Source organism: Cydia strobilella, chromosome Z (assembly GCF_947568885.1).
Source record: "Cydia strobilella chromosome Z, ilCydStro3.1, whole genome shotgun sequence".
Classification (NCBI taxonomy): Eukaryota; Metazoa; Arthropoda; class Insecta; order Lepidoptera; family Tortricidae; genus Cydia; species Cydia strobilella.
Window position 1 is genome coordinate 2,632,445 of NC_086068.1, and position 12,291 is coordinate 2,644,735.

Below are 12,291 nucleotides of genomic sequence, written 5' to 3' on the forward strand. Positions count from 1 at the left end.
TTTTAGCTGTTTTTGGCAGCATGCAATGCTTGTTTATGTTTTTGATGTATTTCTGTTGCTGCTATAACAACAAATACTAAAAACAGAATAAAATAAATATATAAGTGGGGCTCCCATACAACAAACGTGATTTTTTTGCCGTTTTTTGCGTAATGGTACGGAACTAACGGAACCCTTCGTGCGCTAGCCCGACTCGCACTTGGCCGGTTTTTGTATGCTACAAAATGACAGTTTCAATTTAGGTACCTAGAGACGGATCATGGCATTTGCATTGAGAAACTGTGGCCATGTCATAGTTGTCAAATTTCTGTGAAAAGTATGTCGTTTGTAATGACACACCACACTTTGTTCTATGACTCTAAAATAAATAAAACCTTGTAAAAAGCTGCTTTGCGAATTTGCATTCAACTATTTAACACAGTGAAAGCGGATAACAACGCGTATCCGCGAATTTACTCTCTATGGGCTATGGTGGTCGCTTCCTAGGTTTGTTTGCCACCGTCCTTCTATAAAAAAAACGGTCAAGTGCGAGTCGGACTCGCGTTCCAAGGGTTCCGTGCATTACACAATTTAAACAATGTATTTTTTATGTGAAATGTCTTTAAAAAACCCGTAGGGGTCGGATCAAAAACTAAGTTATTTAAGTACGACTCACGCTTAACTGCACATTTCTAATAGGTTTTCCTGTAATCTATAGGTAAATATCTATTTTGTATATATTTTTTTTAAATTTTTGACCCAGCAGTTTTGGAGATAAAGGGGGGAATGGTCATTTTTTGCCTATTTTCTTGAATAACTTCTAAACTGTTTTTCTTAAAATTATAAAAAATATATATTTGAGATTCTCATAGTGAGCTCTTTCATTTGATATGTGACACGATATAGTTTGAAAAACTTTATTTTTTAATTTTCTCATTTATAAAAGTGGCTCCCGTGTTTAAAAGTCATTTGTTTACGTTACATGTCTATCTTTGGGTCACAAACTTACATATGTATACCAAATTTCAACTTAATTCGTCCGGTAGTTTCGGAGAAAATAGGCTGTGACAGACGGACAGACAGACGCACGAGTGATCCTATAAGGATTCCGTTTTTTCCTTTTGAGGTACGGAACCCTAAAAAACCGGCCAAGTGCGAGCCGGACTCGCGCACGAAGGGTTCCGTACCATTACGCAAAAAACGGCAAAAAAATAATTTTAAAATTATAAATAACAAACGAAACCGTCAACGCCCAAGGATGTCAACAATGAAAATTTCAAAGAAAACTACAAAAAAACTTCTTACTACGCTAACGTAAAAAAAAAACTAGAAATTGATTAATAATGAAATAATAAAAATAATAATCAATCTCTAGTATTTTTTTTACGTTGGCGTAGTAAGAAAAGTACATACTACCCAAACATTACAGTTTTTTTAGGGTTCCGTACCCAAAGGGTAAAAACGGGACCCTATTACTAAGACTCCGCTGTCCGTCTGTCCGTCCGTCTGCCTGTCTGTCACCAGGCTGTATCTCATGAACCGTGATAGCTAGACAGTTGAAATTTTCACAGATGATGTATTTCTGTTGCCGCTATAACAACAAATACTAAAAAAAGAATAATATACATATTTAAATGGGGCTCCCATACAACAAACGTGATCTTTTTGTCGTTTTGTTCCGTAGTGGTACGGAACCCTTCGTGCGCGAGTCCAACTCGCACTTGGCCGGTTTTTTATATTATATTATAGGACATTCTTACACAGATTGACTAAGTCCCACGGTAAGCTCAAGGAGGCTTGTATTATGTTATGGGTACTCAGACAACGATATATATAATATAATACTTAAATACATAGAAAACACCCATGACACAGGAACAAATATCTGTGCTCATCACACAAATAAATGCCCTTACCGGGATCCGAACCCAGGACCATCGGCTTCACAGGCAGGGTCACTACCCACTAGGCCAGACCGGTCGGCCAGACAGATTCAAGTGAAGAAAACCTACCCAGGTAGCAAAATGACGTCAAATGACGTCAGCGACGTCGTAATGACGTAATAATGCCGTCATTATGACGTCGCTGACGTCATTTTACGTCATTTTGCTACCTGGGTATATATCAGGAGTAAGATGCCAAAAGAGTTTGTATGAATCTCGAGCGAGAAGAACCCCCTTATAGTCATTTAAGTTTCCTAATTAAACAGTTGCTTACAAGCTTTAAGATAAGGGGGCCTATATACCAGTGATAAGCTATCGCATCCTGCCTGCCATCCCGGCGATAATGGGTTCGATGCTCGCTTTTGTCACTTCTGAATATGAATGAGATAAAATCTAGTGTCACAGACTAATAAAAACTGAAATTCAAAAACTTTTTAGAATCTAGATTTGATTTTATATATTCTAATTTCAAGTTAGGTTATTATGCGAGGTGCATATGTAAAAGACTGGATAAGTGCGAGTCGGACTCGCCCACCAAGGGTTCCGTACTTTTTAGTATGTGTTGTTATACCGGCAACATCACGGTTCATGAGATACAGCCTGGTGACAGACATACAGACAGTGGAGTCTTAGTGGTTGGGTTAGGGGATTTTTGGAGTGATTCGAGCGCGTCAGATTAAGATAGGGGGGATACCTTGCATCCTGTTGAGTACCTCCACTATTATGCGTCCTTGAAACCGAACCGGGAGTCCAGCCCGTCAGAATAGTAAAAAGAAATCGCCACCTTAAAATACTCGAGCGCGTCAGATTAAGATATAGTGGATTAATTACTTGTTAAAGAATGTCCATTACAATAATCTGACTAGCAGGCGAGTGGCAGGCTCACAAAAGTTGCAAAAAAAAAATCGCAAACTTGACTTACTCGAGCGCGTTCGATTTTTATTCAATTTTGAAGGGAATAAAGCAAGAATAATGAAATTAAAAAAATCTGCCGTAACTCAAAAATCCCATACAAAATGACACTTAACAGAAACGTGTATGTGACGTCACGCTATCAAATGAAATTTATACTTGTGGTCTAAAACATGTGACATTTTCAACCAAAAGGTACCACATTGTCACTTGTCAATAAGGTTGATTTCGAATTGAAGCTGTATGGAAATAGCGCCTTTTTGACAACCGACAATAAGTACCCTTTTGGTTGAAAATGGCACATAAATAAATTTGGGAATAGTTACGCATTACGTTATATCTAATTCGTACAACTACGAATAAAACGATACGGTACGTTGAAATAAAATAAATAATAATTAAATAATAATAGTAGTAATAATGTTGCTAAAATTTACTTGTTAAATGAATTTAATTATTTTTCTCAAATGTAGTGTTTAGTATAGTTTATTTATCTCATGTATACAATTTTCACACAGTTAAAATATACATACATTTCAGATTCTACTACAAACATTTAATGATGGTTTTTTTTGTAATAAGAATATGAATAATAATGAAATATGAGTATGTAATGTGTTAGAAACTATTTTACCTAACATATAAGATAATGTAGCTAATGTCATATCTTCAAATTTTATCAGTGACCTACTGTAACCCCGTTATCAATGAACGGGTGGTAAAATCGTTAAATATTTGAATGTGTAGACGAAACCATAGTTACTATGATCATAGAGTAACTTATAAAAATACGATAAAATGTATTTAAATATGGATAAATGATTTTTTTTATTTGCATTAATTATTTTTATGATTTTGACCCATGTTCTTTCACTGATATGCGTTAAAATTGTTAAATAACAAACGAAACCGTCAACGCCATCTATACGACAGTAGGCCAAAGCTAGTAGCGCCCTCTGAACGAATCAAATTTTCTTGATTTTCTAGGCACGTTTTTTCCTTAGACTGTATCCATCTGTTACGGAGTTATATCTATCTTTGCTATGATGAAGATATCTAATGTTAAAATATCAGCCACTCTTTATGAAATTTTAACAAATTTTCTACTTTATGAGTAGATGTCTAAACTTAATAAAAAACTGGCCATTACACAAAAAACAGCAAAAAAAATCACGTTTATTGTATGGGAGCCCCACTTAAACATTGATTTTATTCTGTTTTTAAATAAATAAATAAATAAATTCTTTATTTGGCAGGCAAGAAACCCAATTTTTACAATCTAATATAAAGGTGTACAAATAAACAAAAAAAAATACAGTACAAAATACTACTTACAACCTAAAACAATGAAATAAAACATTTACAAACTTATGCACTAAAGATGGCCGTTCTCGGACCGGTGCAGTTTTCGCCAATGATGTTTTATTAGTATTTGTTATTTTAGCGGCAACAGAAATACATCATCTGTGAAAATTTCAATTGTCTAGCTATCACGGTTCATGAGATACAGCCTGGTGACAGACGGACGGACAGCGGAGTATGTGACTGACCTACTGCGGACGCCCGATAAACATGCTACGGACCTACCGACCCCTAGGGGTCCGTGGACCCCACTTTAAGAAACTCTGGCTTACATTCATTCATCTTTATTTAATTTTATTATCCCAATAATCAATAAAGGTCATCCTTTATATTCATTTGTGACAATTGTGACATTTTTAACCAAAAGGGTACTTATTGTCGATTGTCAATAAGGCACTATTTCCATAAAGCTTCAATTTCAAATCAACCTTATCGACAACCGACACTACCGTAATCACCCGTAATTACGAAACCTCATAAACGATTACCGTATGGTTCCCCTAAATTTTGGAGGTTTTTTAGGACATAGGGTAAAATTAGTTATTATGTACAGAATAGGGAAATCTACTTTTATCTATCCAATGGAATCGCCAACAACTCAAGTAATATAACAAAACAATACGTAAAAATGTCAAACTCACAAGATGCCTCACATTGCAACTTTTGGTATTCATCGGGCACTAACAAACTTACCAATGCAACGGGCCCATTGTAAAACTAACATCTACGGGTACATTTTATTGTTTATAAAGACCATGTGGACCGCAAAGTTATATTGGTGGCGGCCATTTTCGTCCCATGTGGTTCGCAAATGTGCCGAAAATGAATGGATTCTCGGGATTAAAAAGTTTTTTTTTGGTTGTGAATGGTGTTTATGAAACAGTCGTCTTTTAATTTTTTTTAACTTTCTGTTAATCAACGGGACGATTAGACGAAACGAATCTGATTATATTGTTATGAAAACCATTTAGACATTAATGAGAGAAATACCTAAGTACATTCACGATTTTGTATTGTACTTAATTTATAGTTAGGGTTCCGTACCCAAAGTGTAAAAACGGGACCCTATTACTAAGACTCCGCTGTCCGTCTTCTGTCTGTCTGTCTGTCACCAGGCTGTATCTCATGAACCGTAATAGCATAAAGTAACTTATACTAGAGCGGTACTGTCATAGTAAATTTTGTAACCCCAGTAAATTCACTGCCATCTGTCGACACACTTTAAAACTAAAAATAAATATTTATAAAAATACGATAAAATGTATTTACATATGGATAAATGATTTTTTTTATTTGCATTAATTATTTTTATGATTTTGACCCATGTTCTTTCACTGATATGCGTTAAAATTATAAATAACAAACGAAACCGTCAACGCCCTCTATACGAGTGTAGGCCAAAACTAGTGGCGCCCTCTGATCGAGAATCAAATTTTCGTTTTTTCCTTAGACTGTATCCATCTATTACGGAGTTATATCTATCTTTGCAAATACCAAAAACAGAATAATATAAATATTTAAATGGGGCTCCCATACAACAAACGTGATTTTTTTTGCTGTTTTTTTCCGTAATGGTAGGGAACCCTTCGTGCGCGAGTCCGACTCGAACTTGGCCGTTTTTTTTTTTGTATTAATTTTCATACTAAACCATGTCATGAGTTGTACTTAATACCACTTATGTATTATGTCTTATAATAGTTGTAATACGAGCGTTTAGGCTACGATTACTCATGATGATATCATTTTAGTGCTGTTTAAAAAAATGCATAATAAACACAATGCGCGCGTTGTCTTACTCGTCTTTATCTATTCTAATTCAGTGACCCTATGTCACTTTATATACACGGTATCGCTTTAGTACGAATTAAACGAAATCCTTAACAGAGGACCATTTGAGATATTTGACCACCATGGGCACCATGCCCAGGTAGCAAAATGACGTAAAATGACGTCAGCGACGTCATAATGACGGCATTATTACGTCATTACGACGTCGCTGACATCATTTGACGTCATTTTGCTACCTGGGTGGATGTTCAACAAAAGTAATGGTGTACGATAAATCATCGATTCAACCCCTAAGGGGGTTAAAAAGAGGATGAAAGTTTGTATGCGTTCAAGTTTTATTTTGTGCTTGGAATTTGAAACTTTCTAACAAAGTATTTTAGTAAAAAAAACAAGAAAACTCAAGGTTTTCGAAAATTCATCCCCTAAGGTAGTGAAAAAGGGGTTGAAAATTTGTATGGAGATCAAACATTTTTTTGAGGGCGAAAAGGGACCTTATTGTCGATGGCGCTTACGCCGCACAGCGTCGCGCGGCATTGTATTTATATCGGAGCATCGTTTATAATGGCGTAAGCGCCATCGACAATAAGGTCCCTTTTTATAGGAAATACCACAAATTACGAATTATACTAACTAAAACTTTTAACACCCAGGTCTGCGAGTACTGCGATGAGACAGTGGAGAACCGCCGGCATCCGCCCGAGTACGCCGTGGACGGGTTGGAGACTCGGTGGCAGAGTCCGCCGCTCTCGCGAGGCATGAAGTATAATGAGGTCAACCTCACCATCGACCTTGGGCAGGTGAGTTGATCAAACCCCGTGATGACAGTAGAAAACTGGCTAGCAGAGGGAGCCTTGGGACGAGCGAGTGTAGCTGTAGTAATTAGTATTACATATTGACATAACTAAGGGCAAAAATACAGTTAGGCATCAGTGTATAAAGAGAAAATATTACTTACTATTCAAGCTCTAAAATAACACTTTAACTGGCACTATAACTACCCAATGTTTCTACTATAATACACCAATTTTCTGAAATGAGAGGTCAGTTGGACAAATTGGGGCAAACGAACCAACATTTTGCTAAGTTTGGAGTTAGTAAATGTGATTTAATATGTGTTCAAACCGCGAAAGTTTAAAATGTTAAGTTTGGACAAGTATTCCATGTCATACTCTATCCTGGTCTAAATTTAAGTTTATGTCCCGGTGAAGTAACCGGGTTGAATGCACTCGGAACTATATTTGGACACGTGCATTCGGCGCTACGTCCCTTTCTTCCTTTTAGTCTGTTTTATATACAATGTAATACAGGTAAAAAATTAAAAACCCCTATTTTAAGTACACACAATTATTACTTAGTAAAGAAAGTATGTTTTGACATTACTGTGTACTTTGTATAACGATCATAAATACATAAATAAAGTCGGGATATAAGCTTATACTTTATTCATAATGTTGTTACATGGCTGTCTAATCTAGCCTAAACACATAAAAAAGCATTAAAACTAAACTAAGATTAAAATAAAACTACTTAAAAATTAAAATAATATAGAAAAATACCCACCTATGAAAAATCCCCAATCTCTGTCCCCTGCTTCAGGGTGCCCACGAGGCTGGCTACATTACCCTGCTGGATGGCCAACATGGCTATGCCTATTTTTTGGCCTAGGAATGAGTCAGCCGAGGTCTCAAATAGTTATATGTTGCATTTTCTATAAAAAGGGACCTTATTGTCAATGGCGCTTACGCCATTATTAACGATGCTCCGATATAAATACGATGCCGCGCGACGCTGTGCGGCGTAAGCGCCATCGGCAATAAGGTCCCTTTTGTAAGAACATTCCATAAAAAAATTGTAATATCAATGAACTATGTGGGTGACAATAGGGTCCCTTTTTATAGAAAATGACACATTTGACTACTATTCAAATCAGTTTCTTTTTTAGAACTGTCAAAACGATTTTGCTACTATAGAATTTATATGAAACACTAGCATGTGACGTCACAATCAAATTACCTGCTCTTTATAGTTTATACGGGTTTTAAAATAGTAATTGTGTCTAAAAATAACTGCTGTCTACGTTTCTCTATTAATCTTCTGTGCTTCTGTGTGTGTATATTCATGAATGGTGTAAAATAATTTATTTTAAATAAGGTCAAATACCCTATTGTCCGTTAAGGCGGTTCCCTGAGCCAGAAGGCGAAAAATCTCCTTATATGATCATGTTTTCCTAAGAGGCGTTGATATTCATAGACGTGGAAAATATATATGTAGTTCTTGACTATATTATCTTTAATATCATAGCTTCCGATACACGAATTATGACACTTCGCTCGATACAATTAATTCCCAAAGTAACCTCTAACTCGGACTTTTAATCAAACTTTACTCGGTTATTTATTATGTGATACAATAAACAACAAAAGAAGAAAAAACAATCTTAACTTAAATAGTAATTTAATAGCTTTCGAATTTCGATATTGTAAGGTAACGTTTTTAAAATAATTAAAAATCGACAAAATTCGATCAAAATGGACACTTGGCGCGCATGCTCTTTCCCGTTCTTTCTTGCGAAATGTGACAGAGACGGCGGCAAACCGATAGAACGGCCTTAAAATGATGGTATATTAATAATTTAGTACCGCTGCTATGAAAATGGTAGTATTTTTACAATGTTTCAACCATCGAGCGGATGGCGTGGGTTGACTGATACTTAATAGTATGTACTTGGAAAAACATTATCGCAGTAACATGATTATACATACCTAAACATACGTCCGACTGCTGGGGGCCATTTCTCAAACGGTATTAGACTAATATCAATGAGGATATAATAAGATAGAGCGGTACTGTCATAGTAAATTTTGTAACCACTGTAAATTCACTGCCATCTATCGACATACTTTAAAACTAAAAATGAAGATTTATAAAAATACGTTAAAATGTATTTAAATATGGATAAATGATTTTTTTATTTGCATTAATTATTTTTATATGATTTTGACCCATGTTCTTTCACTGGTATGCGTTAAAATTATAAATAACAAACGAAACAGTCAACGCCCTCTATACGAGAGTAGGTCAAAACTAGTGGCGCCATCTGATCGAGAATCAAATTTTCGTGATTTTCGAGGCACGTTTTTTACTTAGACTGTATCCATCTATTGAAAATGAAAATGAAAATATTTTTTTGAAAATGAAAATATTTTATTTCATTAATAAAATGTTACATTACAAGGTAGTAGGTTGGGACTTCCTTTTAAGTATATTATACCTGTATCAGGAAGCCCCGCTCCTCCGTAGCAACAAGTAATTTTTAGTTTAACAAAAGCAGAAAGAAAACTTAAGCTATTACGGAGTTATATCTATCTTTGGAACTACTGTGATAACGGTGCGGTGTCTCTGTCGAACGCCTGCTGGGGTCACATTAGTTTCGTTTTCGTTACGTAGCATCTGTAAATATTACCTAGTTGTGCTGCAATAAATAAGCCGACTGTGATAATTACGTTGTTTTCGTCTGCGGAGAGTTATTCTTTGATTTTACCTTTACTGAATGTACGAAGGGAATCATCATCATCATAACTCTTAAGAGCCTGGCTCTTGTCGGTGGAGTAACCGCCACTCCGTTCTTCCTTCTGCCGCTGTTTTGAGCTCCTGATACGTCACTACGTTGATTTTCTCTTTGGCTTGGTCCAAAAACGCACGTCTCGGTCTTCCTCTGCCTCTGCTTTTTTCTATTCTTCCTTCTATTATAGACTTTATGTAAGTATCGTGACGTATCAGGTGCCCCAACATGTTTCCCCTTCTGTTTTCAATCATTCTCAGCAGAGATCGCTTCTCACCTACCAAGTCCAACACTTCTGCATTCGTTTTCCTCTCCTTCCAGCTTATACCTATACGAAGGGAATAAAAAGACTAATAACGTGATTTTACTACCGGTTGCCTGTATAAATTGCGCGATAAAATGGGTAATAAAACGAGCCTATTCTCAGCCTCTGTTTATATGATCTAAACCTGTCGGAACATGTTTGATGAAAACCGAAACGTCCTGAGGTAATTTTATTTCCAGCGGTTATATACTGCTAATATCGTTAAAATGCTGGCAGACAATGATGGGGTCTATTTCAATCGGCAGAATGATCGTGACTTGGCCAACATAAGACCAATTTTCTAAAAGGGATTTAACCTCTTGGACGCCAATGACGGATATATCGGCACCGCAGGTCCAACGCCAAAGACGGATTAATCGGTCACAGACCACAGAGCAACGTAGGCCTACTTGCATGTGCATAAAGTTCAATTTCAGTTTTGACACTTCGGTGACGTGGCGTCCGAGTGACAGCTTTTGTGTTTGACACGGCGTCGAACAGGTTAAGTGCACGCTAAAACGGTCCGGATCTGGGCCGACGCATAAGTGTTAGTTTTCTAACGGAATGATCACCGATGACGTGTCATAGAAAACGTTTTTCGACTTAAAATACGTGAGTGACCCGTTATTAATATATTTAATATGTCTGTGTCTCACTCACGGAAGTTTTGTTATTAGAATTGCCGAACGACTTAAAATACGTGAGTGACCCGTTATTAATATATTTAATATGTCTGTGTCTCACGGAAGTTTTGTTATTAGAAGTGCCGAAATCCGCTTTAGTTAGTTTTGCTGGGTATTTTCCGAAAATCGACATCCAATGTGCCTATTTTGCGTGAAACGAGGTAGCGCTACTCTAACCACCCCAGCTCCTCCACGAAGCCTGGCAAAGTCTTCAGGTTGCTAGTTGCCTCCTTTAGTGTGCATGGATTCCCTAGGTATTTGCTCCTATATACTTCTACCTGTTTACAGTCTAGGAGAATATGTTTTGTTGTTTCTTCTTCTTCCATGCACGCTCTGCACATGGGGCTGTCAGTTTTACCCATATTATGTAGGTGTTTGTTTAGTATGTTATGCCGCCGAAAGCCGCTTTATTTGGTTTGCCAAGGTCCTTACATTCTGGGCTTCATACACTTTTCAGAGGAACTAATGAAACTAATTTCGAGTCTTGATACTAATTTCATGTCCTTTCAGGAATTCCATGTGGCTTATGTGTTCATAAAGATGGGCAATTCTCCGCGCCCTGGGCTCTGGGCGTTGGAGAAGTCCACAGACTACGGAAAAACGTTCACACCCTGGCAATACTTCTCTGATTCACGACAGTAAGTTGTCTTATACCTAATTACACAATATTTTCACCTCAGCAGCTAGAACAAGCCTACTTTCGTCACTCCCTGGAGTGAAGAAAGTGCGACTACTCACTCCAGGGAGTGAAACAAAGTAGCTTTTTAATTTAGTGAAGGCCGTGAACTGCCACTTCTTACTTTTATCACATTTTTTTTGTATTGTTCTGTGTAAGTCGAAATACATTTTAACCTTTTTTTTATTGATTAAAATGTTTACATGACATTACAGTTGAACCAATGCGTCACGAAACTTAAAACTAACAGCAATAATAATACATAAAACAGCAACAATTATAACAACAATAATAGCACATTACATTAGTATACACTGACAGACAAAGTTCTCACTACTGAGGTGAAAAATTATGTGTGCAACACGAGAGCAAAGTTATTTTACATATCGTGTTTTTGAGTCCCTCGCTACGCTCAAGATTCTAACTTAGAATCACTCGCTTCGCTCGTGACTCAATTATAGCATCTTTCGCTTTCTCGGGACTCAAAATAAACACTCGCAAGAAAAACCAACTTTCCTCTCTTGTTGCACAAATAACTATTTTTACTTGGCTGGATTCCTCTTAGGACAACTAAGAAATGTATAATTTGTCACCACCAAGCTCGTATAGGTTCAAAAAACTGATAAGAGAGTATTTTATCCACAATAGTGGTAAAGTTATGCTTTTGAATCTTTTCCTGTCATGTTCGTTGTAGACCGCGAGCCAGGCGCAAATTTCGTCAGTCATCGCCTCCCGGGCGGAAACTCGTATAGCGGTCAACGGCTATGTATGATACCCCAGTGAACGTCAGCTGCCGCTCCATTGGTGGGTTGAGGAATGACAGCTACCGAAACGCGTAACACGGTCTTTCTACAGCGATACAATCGGCTGACGATTTTGTTTATTCACAATAGCATCTAAACTATCATCTGACAAAGTATCAAGCGGGAGGCGATGACGCCGATGACTGTAAAGAATTTTCTTTTTTACATGTTCATGTGACCAGCTGACGGTCTTTCCACAGCGATACAATCGGCTGACGATTTTGTTTATTCACAATTGCATCTAAACTATCATCTGACAAAGAATCAAGCGGGAGGCGA

At 36.9% G+C, this 12,291-nt stretch overlaps 1 protein-coding gene across 1 annotated transcript in view; it reads left to right on the forward strand.

Annotated features, from left to right (window-relative positions):
* LOC134754575 (laminin subunit alpha) overlaps window positions 1–12,291 on the forward strand; it is a 103,692-nt gene that overhangs the window by 680 nt on the left and 90,721 nt on the right. Inside the window, exons 2-3 of the mRNA XM_063690892.1 lie at window positions 6,635–6,781; window positions 11,044–11,171. Of these exons, the coding sequence (XP_063546962.1) occupies window positions 6,635–6,781; window positions 11,044–11,171 (275 nt within the window). The remainder of the gene's footprint in view (window positions 1–6,634; window positions 6,782–11,043; window positions 11,172–12,291) is intronic.